Source organism: Enoplosus armatus, chromosome 4 (genome assembly GCF_043641665.1).
Source record: "Enoplosus armatus isolate fEnoArm2 chromosome 4, fEnoArm2.hap1, whole genome shotgun sequence".
Lineage (NCBI taxonomy): Eukaryota > Metazoa > Chordata > Actinopteri > Centrarchiformes > Enoplosidae > Enoplosus > Enoplosus armatus.
Genome location: NC_092183.1, coordinates 1,846,786 through 1,874,739, shown reverse-complemented (window position 1 = coordinate 1,874,739; position 27,954 = coordinate 1,846,786). Strand labels below are relative to the sequence as shown.

At 43.2% G+C, this 27,954-nt stretch overlaps 2 protein-coding genes across 3 annotated transcripts; one reads left to right on the top strand and one right to left on the bottom strand.

The window, feature by feature from the left end:
• Positions 1-483: 483 nt before the first annotated feature.
• Positions 484-27,039, top strand: sh2d3cb (SH2 domain containing 3Cb). The gene is made up of 12 exons (XM_070903588.1): positions 484-580; positions 5,242-6,001; positions 12,673-12,712; positions 13,888-14,016; positions 15,231-15,625; positions 16,503-16,606; positions 23,854-24,320; positions 24,726-24,841; positions 25,044-25,215; positions 25,400-25,511; positions 25,633-25,839; positions 26,803-27,039. Exons 1-12 carry the CDS (start codon positions 562-564, stop codon positions 26,970-26,972), a joined length of 2,691 nt encoding a protein of 896 aa, XP_070759689.1. The 5' UTR covers positions 484-561; the 3' UTR covers positions 26,973-27,039.
• On the bottom strand, positions 18,581-22,273 carry LOC139283597 (UDP-glucuronosyltransferase 2B31-like). 2 transcript variants are annotated; one of them, XM_070903590.1, is made up of 2 exons: positions 22,261-22,273; positions 18,581-20,133 (listed from the first exon to the last, which is right to left on the bottom strand). In XM_070903590.1, exon 2 carries the CDS (start codon positions 20,051-20,053, stop codon positions 18,581-18,583), a length of 1,473 nt encoding a protein of 490 aa, XP_070759691.1. In that variant the 5' UTR covers positions 20,054-20,133; positions 22,261-22,273. The 2 variants fall into 2 exon arrangements, with proteins under 2 accessions (XP_070759691.1, XP_070759690.1); XM_070903589.1 differs by lacking the exon at positions 22,261-22,273 and adding an exon at positions 21,337-21,367 and having other exon boundaries at positions 18,581-20,139.
• Positions 27,040-27,954: the final 915 nt, after the last annotated feature.

Below are 27,954 nucleotides of genomic sequence, written 5' to 3'. Positions count from 1 at the left end.
GTAGAAGTGGTATATTTTACACAAATCCGCTCCAGTTCTCTGGAACTGGATTTGTGCTAAAAGATCAACTTAATTAAACACAAACGGACAAAAATACTGGGGACATTTCTCTGATCTAATCTTAAAACATTTATCTTATAAACAACAAATCATTCTAACATTTATTAAAGTCTTGACTCATCAAAATAAATCAAAAAACAATTGACATTTTGAAGACAGAGGTTAAGTCCAGCCGTCAGTGTGTTAATTTCAGGAGAGTCCTCGTTCTCTAAGAAAAGGAAGAACATTCGATTATTATCAAAAAAGACCTTTTCTGGCCTCCTGAAGCTAAATCCTGTCAAAAATAGTCTTTGTAAAACATCCACAGTGGAAAATGACTTGTCATCCGATTGCATCAACATAACATGAAACTGCTTAGAAATTCACCCCCGACGCTTCCGCTGTGTTCAGAAGACAGGAAGCAGATTCACTCTGCTGGGTGAAGAGCGTTCGGCTGTGTGGAAGATACTGTTTTTATATGTGTGAATACATCAGGAAGTCATCGTACTCAACGTCTCAACCATGAGCAAACGAAAACTGAGTGAGTTGTATTTTACTTTATGTTGCCGTTGTTGTCCACATCAGTAAATGTACTTAAAGTATCAAAGGTAAAAGTACACATTCTGCAGTAAAATGTCCCCTGTGACATTGACATTATTAGATGATCAATACTGCTTTACCACATTTACTGTTTTTTTTTTTTTTACTTTACTTCACATTTCTATTTTATGTTACTTTATACTTCTCCTCCACTACATTTCAGAGGGAAATATTTCACTTTTTACTCCATTTACATTTATTTCACAGCTTTACTGGTTACTTTAACAACACAATGCACTGGTAACGATCAAACCAGTGGTTCCCAGCAAAAAACTAGTCTAGTTTTGTCCCCTTGTCACATTTCCGATGTTTTGGTAGCCGCTCCACCAAAAAAACAGATTCCCCTCTAAACTTCTCAGATGGTTTCATGTTTGAGGCCCAATGAGAAAATGAGAATTTTTTTCTTTCCTCTCCCACTGACGACCCCTCAGAGTTATCTGGTGACCATTTGGAAGGGCCCGACCCCTATGTTGGAAACCGCTGGAGAGTAAAATGCTGCTTACATAATGAATTCAATTAATGCATCAGTATTAATAATGTAATTTATCTTAACGTGTCAGTCACGGGGGCAGATTCTCTGCAAAGCGAGTACTTTTACTTAAATTGGATTTTGAATGCAGGACTTTTTCTTGTAATGTATGTGTATTTTTACACAGTTGTGTTGATATTCCACCGCTGCTGTCAGAAGGAAAAACGTTCAATCATTGAGAATGTTTTGTGTGTATTTCCTTTAATATACCATTTCAGTCTAAAAAGTAACTCATAACTGTGGCTGTCAGGTAAATGTAGTGGAGTAAAAAGTACAATATTTCCCTCTGATATATAGTGAAGAAAGTAAATGGAAAAGTAAATGTACCTGAAAACTTAAGTACAGTATTTGAGTAAATGTACTTCATTAGATTCTAGTAGAAACAGAGACGCTGTTACATGATGAGTCAGAAAAAAGAGGCTGAAAGTTTATTTTTGTAATCCTATAAAAGATCTATTGACACTTGTTTCACTGTGAGTGTGTGTGTGTGTGTGTGTGTGTGTCTTTGTTCACTGTTCCACTCACAAACAGTTTTTTGGTCCATTGTAAATGAAGCATAAACGCGTCTTTGTGCAGTTTGAATGGACGGCGTCCCGGCTGAGTGCAGAGTTCAGCTCAGAGTTGAGCTAAGAAAAGACAACAGCTCACTGTGCGTCTCTTCTTCTGCTGTTTGTTCACTGTTTAAAGCTGAGTTTCATCCGCGATGCATCTGAAGGCCGTTCATTCGGACCAGTTAGGCCCAAAATCAGGACTGAAACTTGCCAACAGTTAACAGATCGCTGTGCTGCTCACGGGATGTCAAAAACTGCAGACTATAGTGCAACACGTTGAATTTTAGATCCACGTCGACGTCTCTACTTTTACATTTTCCTTGTCTGAATCATAACTGCTGATGTGAATCTCTGGGTGGAGGTCAGTTCCCACTTCTTCCACCCAAAGAAAGATGCACTCTTGACATTGTATGCTGCTATTTTTGGATACGTGTGTCAATTAAAGAAACAGTTCAACAGTTTGGGAAATCCTGATGGATGTCGTCCTCTTCAGAGTCCGCTGCAGAGACAGATCCAGGATGCGCTCAACCTAGCTTAGCACAAAGACGAGGAGGAGGGGGACACTGTTAGCTTAGCTCCGTCAAAAGTGAAAAAACTCCAGAGCTGACGAACTCTAGTCTTCTTTAAGACTAGTCAGCTGGGTTTTCTGAGTTTGTTCAATCCCAAAATCCACTCGGACTGTTGTATAAAAGCTCTGGTACTCATCCGTCATTTGTTCAAACGCTTAAAACCGGCCGTCTTTATGTCTTTAAAACTGGTCGGTGCAACAAAGCTAATAAGCTACGAAAGCTTCGTCGATCAGCTCTGTCAAGACGGCTTCCTATTGGTCAACAGCATGAATTCGTGGGTCACAGTTGATCTCGACATTTGCATGGATTTACAGGAGCATGTCTTAAAGGCTGGGAGACAGCTAGCCTAACTTTGTCCAAATGTAACAAATCCAGCTATTAGCACCTCTAATTAGCACTTTATATTATGTGTGTTTAATAGGTTAATTAGTGGCTGCTGGCTGTAGCCTTATATTTATTTACTGGACAGATGTGAGAGTGGTATCGATCTTCTCATGTAACGGCAGAAAGATGTATTTCCCAAAATGATGAACTATTCCTAAAGTATATGAATCATTTCTGTAACTGTCATTTTTATGTTGACGTTGTCCTAGCAACGGTCAGTCAGATCAGGAAGCTCAGTGACAAACAGCATGTGTAACGTTGGATTACAGCTTCATCTCATCACAGAAAAGAATGCACTTTTAGATTAACGTCAGCACCAGATTTCATACAGTTTCATTTGCCCCCTTCCTGATTTCTTATATTTTTGCACCTTTGTCACACTTATATGTTTCAGATCATCAAACAAATGTTAATATTAGACAAAGATAACCCGAGTAAATACAAAATGCAGTTTTTAAATTATGTTTTCATTTATTAAGGGAAAAAAGCTATCAAACCTACCTGGCCCTATGTGAAAAAGTAATTGCCCCCCCCCTTGTTAAATCATGAATTAACCGTGATTAACCACATTTTTTGGAAAGCTGAGTTCAATTTCACCAGCCACACCCAGGCCTGATTACTGCCAGACCTGCTGAATCCAGAAATCACTTAAATAGAACCTGTCTGACAAAATGAAGCAGGCTGAAAGATCTCAAAAAGCAAAACATCATGCCGAGGTTTAAAGAAGTTCAAGAACAGATGAGAAGCAAAGTCACTGACACCTATCAGTCTGGAAAGAGTTACGAAGCCATTTCTGAGGCTTTGGGACTCCAGCGAACCACGGTGAGAGCCATTATCCACAACTGGAGAAAACGTGGAACAGTGGCGAACCTTCCCGGGGGGGGGCCGGCCGACCAACATTACTCCAAGAGCGCATCGAGGACTCATCCAGGAGGTCACAAAAGAACCAAGAACAACACCTAAAGAACTGCAGGCCTCACATCAGTGTCCATGATTGAACAATAAGAAAGAGACTGGGCGTCCATGGGAGAGCTCCGAGGCGAAAACCACTGCTGACCAAAAAGAACACAAAGGCTCGTCACACTTATCCAAAAAACATCTGGATGATCCGGAAGACTTTTGGGAAAATATTCTGTGGACTGACGAGACAAAAGTTGAACTTTTTGGAAGGTGTGCGTCCCGTTACATCTGGTGTAAAACTAACACAGCATTTCATAAAAAGAACATCATACCAACAGTCAAACGTGGTGGTGGTGGTGGTGGTGTGACGGTCTGGGGCTGCTTTGCTGCATCAGGACCTGGACGACTTGCCGTAATTGATGGAACCATGAATTCTGCTCTCTACCAGAAAATCCTGAAGGAGAAAGTCCGGCCATCAGTTCAAGACCTCGAGCTCAAGAGCACTTGGGTTATGCAGCAGGACAATGGTTCGAAACCAGCACCAGCAAGTCCGCCTCTGAATGGCTTAAAAATAACAAAATTAAGTCAAAGTCCGGACTTGAATCCACTTGAGATGCTGTGGCACGACCTTATGCTTGAAAACCCTCCAATGTGGCTGAATTAAAACAATTCTGCAAAGAAGAGCGGGCCAAAAGTCCTCCACAGCGACGTAAAAGACTCATTGCCAGTTATCGCAAAAATCATCATTTAAAAACTGCATTTTGTATTCTTTATCATTTCTAAATTTATGCTACTTTTCTCGTCTTGAATGGAAGCAACTTGTGTAATTTCCCCCCCGGGAATCAAAAAAGTATTTCTGATTCTGAAATATTTAACGGGTTGAAGAGGAAATCACACATGTTGAGTAAAGACGAAAATTACGCAACGAAGAGAAAAAAGTGTAGAAATGTGAATAATATTTTCATGGCCCTGAAACTTTCCCTCTTATAAAGTGAAAACACAAACTGCAGCTTCTCTGCTTCTTCATCTCCATCATCTCCCTTCTCTTTCTCAAAATCATTAGTCTATATTTAGCTGAGGAAATAAATATCCGTCAGTGTTTTCAGGGTCTAATAGGTCCCTGAGGCAGAAACATAATCAAACACTGCTGAGCGCTCGAGGGGCTTCAGTTCAGAATAGAAACGATGAGAGTTTCAGCAGATGAGGATACAACAACATTCCTCAGATGACTCCAAGGAAAAGAAAACATTTTTGTTTTTCGCAGGACAAAGTGGAAATTAAATGTTTGCAGCTGCTGGAGACTTAAAGGTCCCACATTATTCTTTAATTGTCTTTAAAATGTAGGACGACGTCTCACAGAGGGACTGAGATCAAGCAGGTAGATGAAAAAATGGATGTTTTGCCAGATTAGAGGGATTTAAACTTAAACAGGTCTGATTACAAGCTACAGTCAGAGAAATTAGAATTAAACAAGTTTAAGATACATACTGTGCTTGTCTTCAGGGTGGCTCAGCTCTCATTTAGCATAGTTAGCAATTAGCATGTCAGCACGCTAACATACGTAAGTTATCATTTGTGCACTATGAATGTCTGAAGTTTGATTTGCTATATAAAGGCAGATGTCTTCATGAGTGTAAAGCTCCCTTTAATGCTCCCTCCTACTCTCCAGGTTTGAAATGGTTTGGGAGCCTCACCAATCTCTCCACCCGCCGCCTGTCAGAGAAGGCCAACATCAAGGCAGACCCAGAGCATGATGGGAGCTTCGGCGGTGCCAAAGCAGCAGCGGGGGCCCGTGCGGTGGATGACATGGAGCCCTGCCCCCTCAGCCCCAGCTACGCCCGATCCAACGAAATGTACACACACGTGGGCACTTTGTCCCGCAGCCAGAAGCAGAAGAAGAGCGGCAAGGGCCTGAAGGAGAAGAAGAATAAAAAGGAGGAGGAGGAGGAGGAGGAGGAGGGAGTGTGTGGAGGGCAGAGGCAGTGGAAGGCGGGGGAACATGTCCGAGACTCCCCTCTGCTCAGTGCCCTGTCCAGCCTAAGTCTGACCAGTCTGGACCGGCCTCTGCCTCTTCGTGCATCGGCCCGACCGCTGCCCGCCACCCCGACTCCCAGCCGGGCTTCACCTTTGACCTCAGCACCTGAAAGCTGCTTCAGTGATCCCTCTGCGGACCACTTCAAGAGCCAAACAGCATTATCAAGGAGCAAGGATGCTTTAGAAACCGGTGGCCCCATAAGAGAGCCTTCAAACATGGCAACTAATGCCCCCAAAGTGGCTTCGCCGCAGGACGTGTATGTGCCGATGGACCCAATAGCTGAAGCAGCTCGCAGCCACGTGGACGACCAAACAGAGAGGCAGCGAGGCGCCACAAGCAAACAGGAAACCACGAAGAGTGAGAGCGGCTCGCAGGAAGTGCAGAGCGGCGACAGGTGAGAAAGTTGATTTATTTGACTTTCAGAAGGTGACGGCCCCTGACAGTCTGCGGTTTGTTCTTTAACCTGCTCGAGAAGCTTCACTTTAAATGATATCAGAACTGTCTCCATCCTACCACCTGTTGTGGTCTTATTTTCTAAAGAATCAGCCAGTTCAACCAGTTTTCACTGTAAATCCGCTGGTTTGACGAGTTCTGTCGGGGTCTTGATAAAAGGCAGAATGAGGCAGATTTCTGCAGGATAAATAAAAAAAGACACTTTCAGATTTCAGAAAGTGTTGATGAAAATAAAACTAGTTTTTTTTTAAACAAGGGGGAAAACAAATGGAACAATTAAACTTCTAGAAATAACTTTACAATTTACAGTATTAAAAATATCATGAAATGGTGAAAAATCTAGACTATATTTTGAATAATTAACAATAATAATTAGTACTAGGATAAAAACAATATAGAAACAATGATAAGAAATACAATTTAAAAGTGGATACTCTTTACTTTTTGAATAAATAATAGAGTTCATATTGTTTGATCCTTTCGACTTAAACGTATTTAATTTCAGTGATTATTCATATGCTACTAGTCTACTGTTTATAATTACGAGGAAAAAGGGTCGTTTTCTAATGAGAATAAAGAAATGAAATATTATATTATGTATTATAAGAACCAAGTAAAATAATAGATTCATATATGATCATAATAAACAGTCTGTCCTGGATGATGCCTGTTAATACGCATCGTGATTAAAACACATTAAAATACAGCAGCTGTAGCAGCGGACATGCGCAGTGGCTCCCCGCCTGCCCGCTGCGCTTCGGTCAGTCAGCTGGTTGAAACTCAGCGGCAGTGCGTGTCGGTCTGTGCGGGGCGAGATGTGTGAAGTTGGGGACGTTAAGTGTCGGTCAGTCCGCTGCGGGGAGGCAGAGAGGAGGTGAGGAGGACACTAATACTAATAACTAGATTAATAGTCGTTAATAGAAAGTCAGGACTGTGTTATCTGTGTTGTCATCTGTCATCTGTTCAACTGCTCCAGGAGACATCTGACATTACGAGTTGGACATTTCAAGGGACTGTCTTAATATCTTCAGAATATCTGTCCTAATATGTTCATAATATCTGGACCTGGTCGATGTCTCCTGCTGCGTGAGAGCAGAAACACGCACATGTTTCAGGTTAGTTTGCTTCCATAAAACATGAAAAGCTCCTGACAAGTAAAACCTTTACAACTAGTCCACTTTGAAGTCGGTGGGGTAAGAGGCTGGTCTGTCTGTCCCTCTGTCCCTCTGTCTGTCTCTCTGTCTGTCTGTCTGTCTGTTATGTGGCTGAATGTGAAACTGGACCTTTATGTTACATAAGAGGAGGAATCTGATCCTCCTCTGGCTTCAGTCAGAACAGTGATTAGGCTTCTCCGGCACTTCACTTCATCCCGTCTGTCCTACCTGCTTCACTCTGACCCGCTTTACACCTGAATGCAACAGTTAAACGTCAAAGTCAGCTGTTATCTTCCCTGCATTATGCATGATGTGTTTTAGTGGAGGCACTCTGCATAGAGAGCACCTCGGCTACTATCAGAAGAAATGATTATACATTTATGAAATATAATATTAAACTTATGAAGCTTTATCACACAGCAAAGGCCTCGAAGTTATTAAGTGTCAACACGATGAGATGCAAAGTTTTCTTGCAGTGCGAGATGAGATCTTATCTTTGGAAACCTGGAAAATAAACCTGAAACAAACCTAATGTGCACAACGAGAGTTGTCTCCTTTCAACTTTACAGAGCGTTCACATGAATATCTTCACTTTTGCATGACAACATACAAAAAATACAACAACATGCATGTTGAATATTACATATGATATTTCTGTTTGAACTTACTGGAGCTGCTTGAGGGGATCAGAGGTCAAGGGGTTAAAGGACGCGATGCCTACAGAGGTAGACCTTTTTGTTAAAGAGTCAGAGGAACCGCCGTCTTCCTGCGACCACTCACCTCTCGCGAGACTTCAGAGCGAGACTTCTGTTTCTGTTCTCACGTACTTTGATGGCCGCAGTTGCCCGCGAGGATTACGTTGCAGCCATTGCAGCCTGTTCGTGGCTGCCGGTTGAGTCGATCTACTGGACCAAATCCAAAACCTTTGGTAATGAATACTCATTTAGACCCCCAAATTTGTAAAAAGGCCCGTATTTAAAAATACTGGAATTACGCTTTAAGGAGAGCCAACAAAAGTGAAAGTAAGGCACCCTTGTGATGTTGTCTTCGACGTGTATCATGTTATTGCAATGTCCCCGGTTTGCGGTTCAAATAAAAAGACAAAACCAAGAAGTTTTAGTTGCCTTCACCAGTTCACAGTTTCAGAGTTGGGTTGATGGTCGCTGACTGACCAGATTCTGATTGGCTGCTGGTGGTTTGATTGTACCGTCATTATAAGAGAGTCAGTTCTGTTTTCCACTTTCTGAAGCAGTCAGAGCAGAAGTGGTTACTGAGGTTAACCTTGACCTTCTTTGAAGAAGTCAAGTAGCCTCCCTGACCGTGTTTCTCTTTCTCTTTCCACCCCCTGCTCTGCTTTGGGTTATTATGGGACCTTTGAACCACAGCTAGTGTCTCTGTGTGTGGATTTTATGAGTGTGTCTCATGCCGTGGTGTAAGAGTTGCTGGCTGAAGGAGCAGGAAGTGCTGTAAAATTTGATGCTGGTTTGGGGAGCGCAGCCCCCAGGCGGAGGGAGTTCCCCCTCACTGGGCTCTCAGAACAGCTCTGACAACGCTTCAGAAACACAGCAGAGAGCCTCACTGTGGCTGCGGTTCACTGTCGTGGTCTCAGTGGTTTTCACAGCCGTCCATCACGAAACTAAGAAGAATGAATCTGCTTAAGAGCTACTGGACAAGCTGTTTGACCGAGACGTTACAGATGACTGTCCACATGACTAGAAAACAAAGTTTTAAACGAGCTTGTTGATGCAGGGACTACTTGTAGGGCTGGTTGTCGAACTACGCTAGCCAAGAACGTGCTAGTGGTAGCCTGTCACAATAGCTCTCTGATCCATCCGTCCATCCATATTCTGCCGCTTATCTGGGGGCCATGTTACGGTGGCAGCAGCCTAAGCAAGCCAGTCCAGACGTCCCTCTCCCCAGCAGCGTTTTCCAGCTCCTCCTGCGGGATCCAGAGGCGTTCCCGAGCCAGATGAGATATATAATCTCTCCTTCCAGTTGGACGTGCCCTGAAAACCTTCAAAGGAAGGAGCCCAGTAGGAATCCTGATCAGATGCCCGAACCATCTCAACTGGTTTCTTTAGATGCAAAGGAGCAGCGGCTCCCCCAACACACCGAGATAAGGTGATGATAAGATGGTAATTTAAGAACTGTTGTATGGACGATAAGACAAGTCGTCTCTGTCCGTAAGTCAGAAGACTTCCCCAAAATACTTAGTGGTGGCATCTAATGTGAGCCCACACCGGCGGCGTCTTTCAAGCAACATTATGCAGTATTTTATGTCACGTGGCGCCCCCTACAGTTTTGAGAATGCAGTTCACCCTCATGGACAGATGTACACGTGCATTTGTTGACGGTCTGATGGACTCGGGTTTGACGGGCTGACTTGGCTTATGATCAAAAGCTAGCGAGTTGACAACTTTGCTAACAGCCAAATATCAAGCAAGTGCAACAACACAAGACGCAGCCAGCTAATATTAGTTACTAGTCCAACAGCAAGAAGGCCGGCTCGCCGTCTGTCTGTCTGCAGCCTTTTATTTCGCAAAGCTCTCGCCAACGACTGAAAGCCAGTGTCTCTCTCAGCGTCCTCTTTGGTCTCCGTGTCTCTGCCATGATGTCCGTACTGCGAATACCGAGCTAGACGCATGTGTGGCGCAGAGCCGTAAAGCTGTTAGTTACATAATGTTGCTTTAAACGTGTCAAACCCTGGAGATAACCCACTGTCCTGTTTCCCAACGTTAATGTGACAAGCAGCTCTTTTATCACATTCGCTCCCTGAATCACCAAGACTGACAGTACAACGTAATATACAACCTATACTTCAACATTAAACTCAAAATGTGTCCTCTATGTGCGGCGGTATTTAACATTATGTAATACTCTGTTGAAGCAGTGCTTTACTTGTAATGAGGACCAGATGATGAAACACTGTAAGATATTTTCTCATGATAACGAGGAAGTGATTTCCTGATCTCAATAAATCAAACTTATTTTCTTTTATTTCATGATCTGTTTTCTTTTTGCTGATGAAATAATTGTTTCATAATCACAGGAAAACAAAGCTTGTTATGAGAAAACAAAATGATAAATACGAGTCAGCCAGCGTTTACACTAATCATGAAATAATGGTAAATATGGTTTTGTCAACACAAGCGGCAACAAGGACATAAAATCGACTTCGTGGGGTTTGTGAACGTAGCTTTCGAGAGTCAGGGAGTTTCTCATGCAGTGTGTGTTCACATCTGTGTGTGTGTGTGTGTTTGCTGTCTCTCAGAGTTTGTGTTTGGGAACAAAAGGTCACCTCCCCTGATGATAGTCATGGAAATATGCGGCATGTTGAGGAAGAGCAGAGTGACCGGAAAACAAAATCACTGCTGTCAGAGAGACACCACGCAGTTGTGTTTGGGTGTTTTTCCCTCTTTTCTAACAGTGGAACGTGTCTGCGGTGTGCAGAGCTGAGTTTTGTGACTCCCAGAGCCTTCAGACTTGGTGAGAAGCCAGCTGGTGTGATCACTGGATGGATATCGCTTCGCTTCAGTCCTGAAAAACAGACCATTTGCAGATATGAGGTTTCACACAGCAGTAGAAATATTCCCCATCCTCCCGGGAGAAGTTTGTTGTGTTGCAAGCTGTTGCTGGGTGGTGTTGCATTAACACACTGCTGCTGTCAGAGAGTTGTGCAACAGGACAGACAGACAGGAGACAGAAAAAACTGTACTACTACTGCTACTACAACTACTATTAGTACTGCTACTACAGCACTGGGTATTGAACCTCAAACAAAATGAGTCAGTAGAATCAAAAACTGTCAAGTACTGAAAGTTGGAGTTAAATATCTAAATGTCAGATTTGTAATGTTCTTTACTTATTCTCTGATCAGATAGTACCGATGAAGTGCTTAAAACCTGCATTCTTTCTAATGGCCAGCAGGGGGCAAAATTGTATTGTATAGAAGTCTATGAGAGAATGACCCGACTTCTCACTAGATTTACGACCTCAGTAAACATTTTCCTCGTGAGTTTATCGTCTTCCATCGTTAGTTTCAAGTCTTTTCAACACGGCGTGATGTTGATTTAGTCAATTATGATCCCATTCAGAGTAAAATAGATGATAAAGCAGGGTATGCTTTAGGGCGGGGCTACCTTGTGATTGACAAGACGCTGACAAGGCGTTCAGTTGAGGTGGTGATCAGGAGAACTGAGGTATAAAACTGGCTTTATATTAAAAGAAGTTTGCATGGATCATTAGACATTAGGCTACTCATAACCCGCCAGCTGAGTTTATGGCCTAAATATAGACATAAGTTTGATCTTTCCTTCTCTGATTGTTTGATTCACAGGATATTTAGGAGCTTTTAAGAGGTAAAATCATCCAGTATTTGACAAGAAAAAGCAAAACATTTTGACAAATCTAAAAGAATAAACAACAGAAATATGTTATTTTTGATCCCCGTGTTTATCTTGTAACCCCTCAGAGTTTTCTTCAGGGGTCAACCTCCAGTGTAGAAACCACTGCTACGTGTATGAGCTGTGTTGTACGTCATGAACACACTGTTATCTGATTGTGACAGATTTCTGTATTTGCTTTTGGTTTGAGGTGAGTGTTGTTGGAAAAAAGTGATGTCAGATACTTCCAGAATTGAGTGAAATAAAAAATGGGAACCTGAAACTGACCAGGGTTGTTGGGTTGTTTGCTTGTGTTACCATGGAGATGCCATCGTCAATCAAATCTGATCAAACCACACCCGCAGCAGATTAGTGTTGAACTCTGACTAAATCATTACGCAAGACGTCTACATGTGATTGTTGCCAATAACAAAATGATTTGAAGGCCAGATTTTGCAATTTTAGATGTAATTGCAGAAGGTTCCCGGCAGAGGGGGCTGCACGTGTAAAAGCTCTTCTATCTAGTTTAGACTTTGGGAACTGCTGCTTATTAAAAATGAGACCTGGAAACGAAGATTAGAGCTAATCACACATGTTTTGGCCACGTTAGCCACATGACTCTGGGGATGTCAGTCCACTGCTTTGGTCCAGACTGAAATATCTCAACAACTATCTGATGGGTTGTCATGAAATTTGGTTCAGACATTCATGGTCACCAGAGGATGAATACTAACAACTTCGATGACCCTCTGACTTTTCATCTAGCGCCATCATCAGGTCAAAACGTCAGCCTCAGCTTGTGTTTATTGCTCATTAGCAAATGTTAGCATGCTAAAGTATGATTGTGAGCTACACATCAGCATCATGTAGCAGCATGCTGATGTTACAGCCTCTTGTGTATATCAGAGCCTCTGTGTAGGGGAGGCCCTCCTGTCTCTGTGCTCCATGACATGAGGCATCCAGACATCCAGACATGTACAGTAAAAATGGCTAAAACAAGAGTCGAAGGTTACGGACTCCTATAATAAACCTGAAACTTAATTTTAAACTTCTCACATGTTTCTTTTGTGTTTCAGTCTGCAGGACTTGACAGACAGCAGTGGAGAATATGTGAAGGTGAGCTTCCTCTTTACATGATTTCAAAGTTACATTTTCATGTAACGCTCTTGTCTGGTTCATGCGTGGCTTCCTTTTGCTGCGACGCCGCTTTTCTCTCTTCCTCTTGTCGGACGCTTTCTGTTCCCAGCAGTGGCTCCACTTTCACTAAAGGCTGAATTAAAACTCCTTTCTGCCTGCCGCTGTGATCCTCCACTCACGGCACTCGGGCTCTAATTCAATCGGGACGGGCGACAGAAAGGACTCGGGGAATGCGGCCCTCCTCTGTGAAATACTTTGAAGCCGGTTGCCGCTGGTAACCGCGGCGGCCTCGATTCGGCCGGCAGCTCTGCCTGGAAAAGGTGGAAAGAGACACAGAGCGAGTTTCCAGTTCATTGACTTATAATTGGATACTTGACAAACACACTTGTATGAATGGGACAAGCTGGCAATGAATGATAATGCTAATGAAATTAAAGCTATTCATTAGGGGCTTCCAGGCCCCCCCTCCCCTCCAAAACACACACACACACACATATATACACAAACACTCCTATTTGGTTTTGAAGTGGTCCTGGCCCAGTGCCCAGCCCTTGATTCACAGACCAGTGGGACAAACCATTCTGTCAAAGTGTGAGGGGTGGGAGGTGTCAGGGAGAAGAAAAACAACATGTCGCCAATATATCAGTGTAATAACAGTAGCTATGGTGTGTGTGTGTGTGTGTGTGTGTGCCAAAACAAAAGCATTCCCAGCCTGTCGTCGGTGTAAACTCTTGATATACAGTATCCTCTGGGTTTTTTTGTGTTTGTATAAAGACGCGTTAGACAAAGCGCTGCTGAGTGATGACCCTCGTCGCACAATGATGTTGCCACGGCGACGAGGCCAAGACTCCAGCGTGGGTCTGGGTCTCGGGCGCCTGGTGCCGCCAGTGTGGATGCCAGTGTGGGAATGCCAGAGCTGTCTGTCCTCCCTCCTCTCCCCCCTCTGTCCTCCGTTAACACACACACACACACACACACACACACACAAAAGGCTGCAGTTTGACCAGATTTACCCACAATGCTCGTTCGCTCAGAGGACGAACATTTCAACATTTCAAGAAGTGTTTAAGGACAGAGAGGAGTCTGGTTTGCGTTTGTTATTGAGTTCTGTGGTTGTTTTGGGGTCTGACTGTGCGCCTGTGATGCCCTTTAAGTTCTCCAAAGACAAGTTCTGGTTGGAGCCGCCGTCGGAGAAACTGAGGAAGCAGCTGGAGGAGGAGCTGAAGCTGAGCGGCTGCAACCTGAAGAGCCACGCCTGGTACCATGGACCAATCCCCTGGGAGGTCTGCCTCTCACACACACACACACACACGCTTTATGTTTGTCACTTAGAGGACATTGCATTGACTTACATTCATTGCCTGGAGGATTACCATAACCAGTACATGCATGACCCTTGACCTCTTGATTTTAAGGGTGTAAGAATATTGTATATGATTTAATATACATGCATTTAATTAATTTCTGTGATGAAGACAACGGAATTTAAGGGTTATTTTAGAAGTTTATACCTTTATTTATCACAAAGCCAGGCTGCTTGGACTATTAAAACGTATGTATGATAGTGAAATTAATAAAAAATCATCATACGGACTAACAATTGTGTTCCTAAAGATGTAAGGAAAAATCGCCTGATACAAATGCAATAATCACAGGAAACAGTCTGTTCAGTATTTTATACAAATTGCTGCTCAAACGTCCTGCAGATATTAAGTCCACAGTACAGTTAACTGTTCTGTGCTGATATTGTTTTTATGCAATGAATATAATGAAATTATATAAATACAGATGTTACAAAATAAGTGTGTGGGTGGGGGGCCAGTGCATATACAATGGTAGAATGGTAGAATAGGGGTCCCTTAAGAAAACGGTTGGGAACCACTGCCTTAATCAACTAATCTTAACCAAAACCTTGACCTAAGTCTCAATTTAAAACTAAATCTAAAAATGAGTCCTCATAGTAATCATAGTAATCTTATGTCCCCACATTGTAATATAACCATAAACTCACGTTTTTAAATGCTTGTCTTGCACTCTGTTTTTAAATGTTGTATCACGTTAGCAGTGGCTATGCAGCGGTTCAGCCAACAGAGGGAGCTCTGTCCAAACACCAGCTGAACTGATTCTCAGTTTAAAAGGATAAATGTTGGTCAGTAAATCTGAGAATTGATTGATTGATTGATCAGAGAATCTCTGGTATCAGAAGGGCGGACTGTATATGAAACATTCTCATCTTACCTGCTGACTTTCTGCTCGGGGTTGATCCAACAAGCAGCTCTCAGGATGGAGCTGAACTGGGAAGCTAATAGTTTGAATTATTCTTTATTGTATAAATCAGGATTATAAATGGTTAACCTTGAGGGGTGGACTGTGAGGACTTTATTTACCTCAACCAAAAAGCATTTTTACAGCACACAGAGCCAACATGCTGAACTTTCTGTAAAGAAACGTCATATCCAGATTTTAATAACCAAGACAGATTCCAATGTGTCTGCAGGTGTCGGAGAGCCTGGTGGTGAACCACGGCGACTTCCTCATCAGGGACTCTCAGTCCAGTCAGGGCGACTTTGTCCTCACCAGCCACTGGGAGCAGAAAACGCTTCACTTCCTCATCAGGAAGACGGTGGTTCAGTCCGGCGAGACGTACACCCGGGTCCAGTACAGCCTGGAGGGCGAGGCCTTCGACTCTTTACCGGCTCTTGTTCACTTCTACGTGGGCAGCAGGGCGGCTCTGACCCGGTGGAGCAGAGCTCAGATTCACCGGCCGGTGAACCGGACGCTGCCTCTCAGCTACCTGGAGACGGCCTTCTGCACCGCCGTCAGCCCGCCGTCCTGCCACCCAGGGCTGAAGAGCGGCAGCCTGAGCCGAGAGGAGAGGGTCTGTCCGAGAAGGTAAGACCACAACAACAGACCGCTGGTTCCACTCTTCCATGTGTGTTATTCAGAGAAGAGCAAACTATGAGATAAAACTGATGTTCAGGCAGAGTGTATGGAGTCACAGGAGATTTCTAATGGCTGAATACTATTATATATAATATTTGCTTGATATTTTATATTTAGAGATCAGATATTAGACATTTCACTGCAGAGACTGACAGGAAACAGCAGACGGATGTTGTCATTAAGTTGTATTTATCGTAGAGCACCAGGCTGATTAATTAACTGCTTAGTCTAGAAAATGTTAGAAAATAGTGAAAAATGTCCACAACAACGTCCCAGAGCGTCTTCGTATTTCTTCCTTTGTCCGACCAACAGTCCAAAAACCCCAAATATTCAATTTACAATCATAAAAAACACAAGAAACGCAGCAAATCCTCAAATTACAGAACATGGAACCAGAGATACCATATTTGCCTCATAAATCACTTAAACAATTAATCAATTATTAAAATAGTTTTGATCTGATCGACTAATTGATTAATTGAGTAATCAATTCAAATTCAAAAAGTCTGTTTGGAGCGTCCTCTTCAATCTCAGAATGACGGCTTAGAAACTGTTTCACGGACCAGAACAGGTTGTGAGTTTAGAGTGTAACTGGTATTAATTTAAGTAATTTCACATAAAAGACACAATAAACTGTTGTCAGTCGTTCAGTGATACACTGAAGTTTAGTAGATCTAGTTCAGAGGCAGCGACATGAATCACAGACGTAACTTCCTCTTTGTATCTTTTTATTAGCCTGAGAAAGTAAACAAATTCAAAGTGAGATAGTGTTTCCTGTATCGAGATAACCGTCTCTGTCTCTCTCTCTCTTTGTGTCTCCATGCAGTCCTTCCTCTCTCCACCACGGGGAGGCAGATGTAAACAGGGAGCAGGGCGACCGGCCTCTGCTGACTGCTGGAGAATCCTCTCTCTCTCCTCCGTACAACATCAGTGAGTTTGATACTTGACGCTTTCTCCTCTTTGTTCTGACGTTCTGTAAATCATGACCAATGACTAGGCTGTTGAGTATCGCTCTGAAATGATGATAAAGGATTAGAGTCAACTTCAAAATCAGTACATTAGAGAGTCTTTGATTAGTTTTACTTTGGTTATAGTAAAATGTTTTAGGGGGTTTTGATTTTATCGAGCCTGACTGATTTAACGACATGGTCCATGTTATCAGATGATTTTAGTTCATCACACATGTGTCCGTGTTCTGTCGGGTGATAGTAACAAGAAAATGAAGCACAGAAATGTCAAAAGATAAAACATAGATTCAATGTTCATAATAAAGACGTGCTCACACCACTTCATCAAGTGTGTTTAAGTTTGAAGTAGTTTATTATAGTTATATAGCTGCTTTTTATATATATATTGTTGCTTTAGTTGTTGTTGATGCGCCTCTATGACAAGCTCGCAGGAAGATGTTTTGTGATATTGGTGCTGTCGATCGTAATGTAATGCTTTATCGTGTCCATATTAATCAGAACTCTTCAGGCTCATTCAGTTGCTTACTGCTCAGGAAGTTTCTGGACTCGTCCGCCAGCCATAGTTTGTAGAATGACGTGGAAATCTCGTGAATTGTTGTTGTTTTCTTTGCTTGAAAAACTGGATTTTATTTTAAAAGTGAGTCTACACCGTCGGCGACATGCCAAACAATTACCTTAAAAAAACAAAACAACTAAATGGAAGAAATATCATAAAGCATGTAATATCTCAACATGATAACATGTTAAAAGCTCTAAAACAGTTAGTGAATGTGAGAAATACACAGAAACGTCAAACAATGACAATGTCCTGCAAGTGCTATCTGATTACAGCAACCCAAAACTAATTCAGCTGTATAAAAAGTGTAAGAAGACACCAGTAAGCTGCTGAGCTTTGGTCGTCCTTCTCAATGATACCACCTGCTTCAAGGAACAGAACGGTAAGTTATTATATCACCATTTATTTAACAGGACAATACCCATTATTAAGCACAAAATGTCCTTGTCCTTGTGCCTTGATGTCCTTCCAGTAAACACTTTATTAATTTAATGAAATATTACAAACTAAAAAGCTGTCAGAGAGCACATACCCTCATCAGATCTGTACTGTTGATTAAATTAGTTGAATATTTGATAAATGTGAAGCTAGGTTTTGGGTATTTGTATTGTACAGGGAGCAACTAGGACGCACATTTTTCATTGTATATTTGCAGACTGGTGACGCATGATAATAAATTAATTAAATCTTTTAATATATGCAAAGGTCCATATAAAATAATCACGTTGCACTGGCCCCCCACCCACACACTGTTAAGCAGTACACGAGACCAAATATGTATAAAACAAAAAGAAAAACGTTAATAAATCATTTTGTGACTTTTATTTACAGCTTGCTCGAAATCATGTGGAGAATGTAAATTTGGAACGATAACATGACAACATCATACCGTCACCAAAAGTCACAAGAAATATTGAATCATTGCCCAGCTCTAGTGATTATCACAAGATACAGGCGCCAGTTTTTATAAAGATTAATCTCATTTTGTTTCGTAAGTGCAGTAGTTTATGAGAATAAGAAAAAATTTCAAAAAAAACCTGCAAGAAATGCTTCAAAAGATTTGTGGATATGGACTAAAAACTGATCGCTTAACTCAAGGTCTAACCTTTCACTAAACTGCATTGTAAATTATTTACAGATTTTTGAGATATCCTGCTAATTAACAAACACCCCAATAAACGAACAGAACAGACACATGACCTCTTTGGCCGAAGTCATTAGACAATAGGAGGTTTGTGGATGCATTCAGCTACAGACACTCAGGCACGTTAGGAGACCAGTGCAGGACTGTTTCTATCTGGTACATGACTCTGAATACAGAACAGTTGTTTTCTTTACAAGAAATCAGGATCTATAAACGACTATCTTGCAGCACGGTCATCACTCCTTTTTGACTTTGCTTCTAGAAAACACCTTCCGCCACAAAAACTTCACTGCAGAAATAAAAACAGTAAATACTAGCAAGATAACTGCCAGCAAAAACGCCACCACATCAATCAAGTGATACTGGATCGTGGACATCTTGTAAGACTCTGTCCTTAGATGCGGAGCGCCTTTGTGCCTCATGACAAACTCGATCCAGAACATGGCGCGGTCCAGTGGTTTCATGGGCTGATCTCTATGCAGATTGGAGAGGGCCTTCATCTTCTCCCTGTAGGTCGGTTGATAGAGTACCTCCTTCAGCACCTCCAGGAAGTTGTCTTTGTTCATAGTTGCAATGTCCAGGACTTTGGCCACGCCTCTTGCTTTCATCCTGAAGAAGTTGTCAGGCTGGTCGAACATGAGGGGCAGGCCGACCAAGGGGACGCCGTGGTAGATGGCCTCCTGGATTCCATTGGTGCCTCCGTGGGCCACAAAGAGTCTGGTCTTGGGATGGCCCAGGAGGTCATTTTGAGGCAGCCAGTCCAAGACTAAGGTGTTGTTCCCGAGGGTGGATGGTCTTTTGCCTTTAAACCTCCAGATCACCTTCTGAGGAAGTTGGGCAAAAGCAGCAGCAATGTTCTCAGCAATGGCCTCGGGAAGTTTTGCCACCAGGGTTCCCAATGTCATAACGATGACGCCATGTTCACCAGAGCTCCTGACAAAATCCTCTAGTTCTTTAGACAGGGGCTTGGAGGGTTTGCACTGAAATCCTGACATGTAGACAATGTTTGGCATTGTGGGTCGTGGGAACTCAAAGGTAAAATCGTTCCTCATCAGCCAGATGTCTGCTGCCTGAAACAGCTCCATGTAATGTACATCAGGTCCAAAGTAACGACGGACAAATGGTTTGTAGTTCGGGTCTGTGACATACCAAATTTGAAAACATGTGAAGAAATAGTAAAGGAGGTTCTTGACCCGCTGGAGAAACGTCATCTTGTCAGTCAGCTCTGTCCCTGGTATTGGGATATATGATAGTGGAGAAGGTGTGATTGCGTGATGTCCCTCACCCTGAACAGTCCACCTCACATTGAAGACAAGGGGAAGACCCAAACGATGACCCAGAAGCACCCCTCCACCAATCGCAGGGTCCGTCAGAACCAAATCATACTTGGCATCGTGGAGCTCCTGCATCAGTTTGGTATCCTCAAATATCTCCTCCACCATCTGAAGCTGCTGCTTATGCATCTCATAGAACTGTGCAACCAGTTCATATTCCAGAGCTATACGAGACCAAAATGAAGCACCTTCCAGCCGCATTTTCAGCATTGTGCTTACAAATGCCCCAAAGCTATTCTCATCAAAACCAGCAGAGGAATTCATAGTAATAGACTTGTAGTGAGGGGACTCTGGCTTGATGTACCAGCTGTCTGATGGCCACATCACTGTGATTTCATGGCCTCTGGAGTGAAGCTCCTCGATGAGGACTTTCATGTTGACCCAGTGGCTTCCATCCAAAGGGAATACTAAGACTTTCCCTCCATTTACCAAAGGTGAAGAGCAGAGCAGCACTGCAAGTGCTACCAAGGTCAGTCGGTACATCTCTGAAAGAGATTCGGACAAGAGATGAAAGGGTGTTAGATCTGTTAGAGTTAGAGTTGCAAACTCTGGTTGGTGGTTTAGATAAAGACATGACCTTCCCTCTTGCAAAAGTTCTGAACCTTGTGAAGATACTCTGACGTACCCTAATCTACAGGTCCAGTTGTTCTCACGGTTCAGGACCAATCAGCCCCTCGCAAACTGTGATCAAATGAGTCTGTCATCTGGAAGCTGGACTCATTTGCAGACTGGTCAATGGTTTATAAAATGACATGACTTGCTGTGTCACAGAGGCCTTGAACTTTATGAAGAACTAAAATTGTGGATTAGATTAGAAACACCATGTAGTTGCAGAACCATGCTTCATGACACCTGCAATACCTATAGCTCTAAATTCCTGTCACTTTAGTCCGGAAAGCATCTGCTGAGGATCAGAGCAGCCCTGCTTAGTGGTTAGATAAAGATGTAGAATATTTTCACAAACTTCAGGATCTTTGAGAGACTGCAAATCATGTCATCATCACAAGCACTTACCAGAGATTGTGAGTAGTGCGGCTTCCAGATGACAGGCTCAAGAGGACAGTTCATAGTCCAAACAAACTTCAAACGAACTGCAGGTGTACTGTAGGTGTTGCAGATGTAAAATGGTCATTTTGTCACCTCAGATTCATTCCAACTAATTTTGGGGAACAGTTTAGGAGAAGTGGGACGCACGAGAACTTGGAGTTTCCACAAAAGATGCCTTGTTTTTAAACTTGAAAATCAACAGCAAAGATGCTGCTAGTCAAATGAAATGAAGTGTTGTTGTTTTTCTGAATGAAGGAGATACCTCAAAATCCTGCGAGATTCAGCTTTCACCTGCACGGAGAACTGTGGTCGCTACTGCTGACAAACTAATAACAAAACCATCGATATTACATAAAGACACAAGTATCTCCCAATGTCTCGAACCCAAACCAAAAACTGAATTAAACTGAACAAGCAGGACATGTTTACTTCCATGATATTGAGCTCTCGAGTAAATGAGAGCTTCTCCAGTAATTCAGAAAACCAGAGTAGAATTATTTATTCATGAACATTTTTTTCCTTGGGTGAATTCATTATGCTCCGGTACGAATACCAGCTACTCCCAGTTTCAGATCAGACCAGTTTCAGTAAAGTACAAACCAGATGCACACCACTACAAGTCTTTCCACAAAGGATTTTCATTCTTTTTTCAGCAAACTGAGGCACACTGCTCCAGGACTTGCATAACTCCCTGATTCCCTACAGCTCAACAACAGTTTCTACACAGTGTGGGAATTCCTGCCGCTAAATCCCAGGAGGTTTGGTAGATGTTCCCTCTCTCAGGTTCCACAGCTTTGTGTTCATGTACATGTGTTGTTCAGTAATGATGGGTGTTGAACTATAAAGGGGATTTAATAGCAGCTGCCTTTCGTGTTTACAAGGTCAAAGGTCGAAGGAGCTTACGTGTGGCGCTAACAAGAATAAAAACCGTAAAATGTTCAGCTCGAGCTTCACAAAGTGCTTCAAACATGTTATGATATGTTTGTGTGAGCAAAAGTAATTTTGTCTCAGGTTTACAAACGCTAACAATGACGATAATAATAACAGTAACAATACATTTGAATTAAAAAGACAATACATAACTTGAATAAGTACAGTTAGAACAGGGACTTTTAAATAGTAATGATGTGAGCTCTTTTATTAGCTACAATTACTATTACTGCTACTATTACTATTTAACTTTTATAATAAGATAAATAACATGAGTCATTCTTGACTGATAACTGAGACCTGAATGTTGATAATAATAATAATAACTAGCCGAGACTACCTGTAATAAATCTTAGATTTATTACTACCTGTAATAAAGCTGAACTGTAGGAATTGCATAGTTGTGAATGAGCGCAGTTTGAGGTCAGGTTGCTCAATGCATTCATAAAGTGCAGTCTTGTTGTTGAGCGTGTCAATAGAAAACATCTGGAAGTTGTTATTTGGCTCTGTGAGACTTTCAGACGGAAGCAACCATCTCAAAAACAACTGCACTGAAACATCCAACTATTTTAGCTTGTAAAGCTCTCTCACTGGTCCCGATTCTTTGATCCAAACACTTACCGAGAGCGTCCCAGTCAACAGGTGTCACGTATCAACCCGAGCTTATAGTTTGAGCGCCCAACCTCCGTCGCAGCAGATGGCTGACAGACTGACTGTCGTCCAGCTCTGACAGTCGGAGCAGCTCGGAGGGCGTCGGCAAGTAACAGGACTAAAGTCCAGAGAGTGTGTGGTATGCAGCAGCCGCAGCAGCAGCAGCAGCAGCAGCAGGTTGGTTACACAAGGGGAGGCTGAATCAAAGAGAGTCTCACGTGGCAAAGTCAGGGCTTGAACTTCAGATGTAGTACTGAGATAAGACTGAGATAAGGTCGCAGGTTAATATGGAGCAAAGGCAAACTAAACCCAAAAGAAGCCTAGAGAGATTTCTTTACTTTTCCGCTTTTTAGTTTCAATTGCTGCTATGACAATTATAGATTTTTACTCATAGCTGAAAGGATGCTTGATAAAGGTCCCTGGCGGAAAGCTTGCTTCAATAAATCAGTATTGCACGGATCAATGTGTGCACAAGACCACAGTGTTCCTGATTAAACACCGGTAGAAACAAGCACTTTTAGCGGACCTACTTTTGATGGCACAGTTGCCCCGCGACCTTCTGGACCAATTTCAAAACCTTTTGTAACTATTACTCATTTAGACACCAAAATATGTGAAAAAAGTCGTGCTTATTGAGTCGTTTTGTAAGTTGAAGGTTGTCACAGTGCGTAACCAAACAGTGTGCTCATACCTGATGTACATGAACTACGCGACCTCGTTCACTGACTTCAGTCGATGTGTTCTTTTACGAGATGAATGAATTACACATTAAAACAAATATATTTTACTCAGAAGCTGAGGTGAAGGATCTTGTCAGGTAAAGGGACAATCTGCCTTTTGATCTTGCAATACATAAGGGGACAGTGTCCATACAGTGTCCATGTGCTGTAGATTCAGTTGACTGTCTAGCTGTACCTGACAACTCGGCACCCCCTACACAACTGGAACAACGAAAAAAAGGCTCCAAAACTCTTTTAGAACAACAGTTTTTCTCTTCTAAACTCAAATTCTCAAATGGTAAGAATTGTGATTAAGGAATGACTTGGATGGATGGATGTTTTTGTTTGTCCTTCTTGAGTGTGATCAGTTTCCCTGGCCTGGGGGTAACAGGTTTGACTCCCCCAGCTGCAGGACTGGACTCAACCGTGAGTCTGGTGGATGGCAAAGTTACACAATGTTTCATAGTCCAGAACAACAAATCAAAAACAGTCCTCCCTTTCAGGATCGTCTCGGTGTGGCACAACTCAACTCCATCGTTGCTCCAGGCGTCTCCCGGGTGTTTTGCATCAGTGGCTTACAAATAATGAGTCAGTGCAGTCGTCCTACGAATGCCCTGATCTACCAAACTAAAAGACTAAAAGCCTGCTTTTAGGAAATTACTGAGCCGTTTTAAAAAATGAAACTATGACTTTGTGTTTATTTGCCGTCCTTAAAAACTGACTAAAGCCTTAATCATTCGAGGGGCCGACAGAGTAGCTGGTCTTGAAAAAAGTGGCCTACTAGAGTCTATAAACACTCTCTTCTTCCCTCTGTTCTTCCATCCCCAGCCCCACAGTCTAGAAGCCCTAGCGTTAGCCGCGCAGGCAGCGTGGCTCCATCCCCGTCCGTCTCCAGGCGCTTGGATACCGCCCTCCCCCTGCCCTCCCCCAACAGCACCCTCCACAGACAGTGTAACGACAGACCCCAGCCGCATCTGGACCAGGCCTCCCCGTCCTCTGATGCAGGTGGAAGCTGCTACACAGAGCTGCACCCTGGCCCTCAGAGCTACGTGGAGAGGCTGCGGGCGGAGGAAGGGTCAGCGGGTGTCAATCCACTGAGGGTGGAGGACGGGAACGAGTACTTCTCGCCGGTGGTGGAGACGGTCTCTTCTTTCAAACCCAGCAGGTACCAGTCGCCGCTGATGCCCAAGGAGAATAAGCCTTTGGAGGTGGCCGTCCTGCGGAGGGTGAAGGAGCTGCTGGCCGAGGTCGACCCCAGGACAGCGGCCAAACACATCACCAAGGCTGACTGCATGGTACTGCCCACAGCTGCTGTGATGTTTTTAGATTGACATTATTACATTACAATGTGAAAAAGGTCACTCGTGGTGAACTCACAGAGATTTATAACTCAGCTCCACAGAGCTTTTTAGCCTCTTCAGACTCGCTGCATTCATCGTTTAAAAACTCACTGTACACCAACAGCAGACAGACAGTTAGAGACTAGCTGGTGAGGAAAGGGGAACTTCTAGCAGCTGAAGAGACAGCTGCTGGAGACCAAACCAGAGCTAGAAGGAGAGTGAATATTAGACACACAACATTAAATGATATCTCCACAAATATGAAGTCAAACACGTTACACAGACACGGGGCACAAATCTGCACCTGATGCTGCCAGATATACAGGAACAGACCAATAATCACCTGTCTGTGTTTCCCAGGTGGCCAGAATACTGGAGGTGACTCCGCAGGTGCAAAGGATGATGGGAGTTAGCTGTGGCATGGAGCTGCTCACGTTGCCACATGGCCAACAGTTGAGACTGGACCTGCTGGAGAGGTGAGGAAGGTTTATTGTCACACAGGATCACTGGCTGAGCAGAGAGTTCACAAGTTTATAAGCTTAAAGATGACAGCATGTTGATTTTAACAATATCTAACGATCTGCTAGTGTGGCTTTAGGCTTTGTGTGATCTTTTTCTTTTCGAGAGAAGATTATAATTTTCCTCCTACATGGCTGATATCTCTCCACCCTCCCGCAGGTTCCAAACCATGGCCACGATGTTGGCTGTGGACGTGTTGGGCTGCACAGGGACGACCGAGGAGAGGGCCGGTCTGCTGCATAAAATCATCCAAATCGCCGCTGAGCTCAAGAGCACCATGGGCAACATGTTCGGCTTCGCTGCTGTCATGAGAGCCTTAGAGCTGCCGCAGGTAAACACACATCACACAGACTGGAGTTACTCATATCTTCCATCTGAAGATGATTTGGGGGTAATTTTGCCTTTATTGATAGAGATATTGGGAACAGGTAAACAGGAAACATGAGGGGAATGACGTGCAACAGAGGAATTAACACATTGATGGTTTTATTGGTGATGTGGTCTCTGTCTCTCAGGTGTCCCGTCTGGAGCAGACCTGGACGGCGTTGCGGCAGCGACATACAGAGGGCGCTATTCTCTACGAGAAAACTCTGAGACCGTTTATGAAGAGTCTGAACGAAGGGAGAGGTACAGGCCCTGCTGCTGTGCACAACACATGTTTAAATCTGGTTACTGATTCCTGATGGTCCATTTGTAGAGGACACCTTCCTTTAAACAATAACATCGACACACTGTGTCTGTCCTGCAGAAAGCTGTCCGCTGTCCAACACCACCTTCCCCCACGTCCTACCCCTCCTGTCTCTGCTGGAGAAGAGCATGGCGGTGGGTGAGGGGACAGAGCCGTGGGAGACGGTGGAAGTCGGGGTGGACGTGGTCATGTTCCATCTGGGGGCGGCAAGGACCGTCGCTCAGCTGGGGGGCATCTACCGCTCCAACGCCGAGAGCAGACTACAAGGTCAGAGAGAGAAAACTGCACAACACAGCCAGCAAGTGTTGTTGATCAATACTTGTCAGACGGACATTATAACTGCATGATTTAGAGTAATTAAAACAATGAAATAGTTTGCAGTCCTTCTACTTTCCTAGAACCCCCCCACTTCACGTAGTGTGACATATGAGGTAATGAAGGTTGCATAGCAGCCTGAAGGAAAGCACCACGATTAAATATAAGAAGGAACTTTGTTGTAATTTGCATGAACTCACAGAACACGTCACGTACAGTTAGATGTAACGTGTGTGTGTAGACACCCTCCTTTCATTTAGTCCAGAAGGCTGCATGCACAGAAATAAATAACTAAAACAAAGGCACACACGGGGTAATTCTGTTTCACATTTCAGCCTTAAATGCCACAGGCTTTCAGACCTTGGCGCCCCCCAGTGGTGGTATCAGTGGCAGACAGCAAGGCACACCAAGAATGAATCTGCTGAAAACAGCAAATCATGTCTTACTTTTCTACAAATCACAATCATATGAAAGATGCCACGATCACACTTTTACAAACTGACACTGCGGCTTTAAGCTTAAAAACTTAATTAATGAACTTAAAGAGTTTATTAGTTTTAGTTTTAACTGTCATTATTTAACGAGTAAACTACGTGCTTAAGAGGTAACTAAATTAAACATGAACATTAACTCAGCTACGCTAACTGGCGTCTTGGAAGAGTCATCCAAGAGGTCAACCGACATGTTGACTCAGGGCGTCTATCTACTCCTTTGTGCTCCCACTCTTATTAAAGTACAAAAGCTAAATAAAAAGTGCGCATGCGCCGACGTGCATGCAGCCTGTTACAGTCGCTTCTGATTCTGATTCTGATTCTGATAACACAACCTGTCGCTATAATGGAGATGATTAGTGCAAAATCATTTTTATCAGACGATGTTTTTTTAACCAAATGTTTGTCCTGTCACATGTTGCAGGTTTCCAGGAGCAGGCGGAGGTCTTGGAGCTCTTCCTGACTGACTTCCAGATGAGGCTTCTGTGGGGGAGCAGGGGAGCCGAGGAGAGCCAGGCTCTGCGATACGCCAAGTTCGACCAGGTGCTGACCGCCCTGTCCAACAAGCTGGAGCCGCCTGTCAGACCGCGCTGACCCCAGACCTGTTTTAATGACTTTGTTTATCCGGGATGAGCTTCCTGTCTGTTGGACCCTGAGCAGCGGGGGTTGCTGATGCCTTCCTCAAGGGCGACTGGAGGGTCATTAAAAGGGAGAGAACAGGGAGGCTCAAGCCACAAACACAGTTCACAAGCATCTAGACAACTGAACCAGACTGAAAAATCTGCCTGAATCTAACTGTGAGAGACCTGGTTCTCTGGAGCTTGTTGGGATTCAGATTCCTGGTCAAAAGCAGCAGGATGAATGTTGACTTCAACTTTGTTCTCACGCTAAGCCCAATAAAGTGCTGCTTGAATTGTACAACTGTATCTTAAAGTCAGAGTTGTTGAATAAATTCTCATGTTGACAAGAATTAGGAGTTTCTGGAAGAAGCCATCAGATGCAGGATGATGGAGGCTCTGAAAGTACGAGGCAGAACAGGACCCCGAGGACGAAAACTACAAACCAAGCAGCCGCCATATTGACTGTTATGAAATCACAGCTCCTGCTTTGGTGCACATTTGGAAACTCACTGTATTTTCAAAACCATCCTCATCACAGTCTGATTTACAACTATCTGTATTCTTCACTGAGGATTTGAACCACTTAAATGTCTCAAAGTGTTTTAATCTTTTCTCAATATGCATGTGTTTATTCAATATGTTTAGGTTTCCATCCATCCCACGATGAACCAAAATGTGAACATTAAGGTATCAGTGTGAATACGCGGGGCTCTGGTGTGCTTTTGTTCCGCAGAACATTTTTAAAGGAAACCTGTTTGTCATGAAAATAGTTCCTGAGATGAGGCTGAGCCTCGTTCTGTTCGATCAATGTCGAGAAATGTTTTCATGTCTGCACGAAGGCTGGACCTTCCTCAAATCTGTACGAACTGTATGTCATATTGTACAACACAATAACAGAGTACATTATGTTTAATCACTAGCATTTTCTCGTTTGAAGTGAATATTTAATGAGATTA

Coding starts and splice junctions, on each gene's coding strand:
- LOC139283597 (XM_070903589.1), bottom strand. CDS start 21,367: ATGAAAATCCTTTGTGGAAAGACTTGTAGTG. Junction 20,140..21,336: donor TTGTGGAAAGACTTGTAGTG/GTGTGCATCTGG, acceptor TGACCTTGGTAG/CACTTGCAGTGCTGCTCTGC.
- sh2d3cb (XM_070903588.1), top strand. Junction 16,607..23,853: donor CTCTCCTCCGTACAACATCA/GTGAGTTTGATA, acceptor TTCCATCCCCAG/CCCCACAGTCTAGAAGCCCT. Junction 24,842..25,043: donor AGACTGGACCTGCTGGAGAG/GTGAGGAAGGTT, acceptor ACCCTCCCGCAG/GTTCCAAACCATGGCCACGA.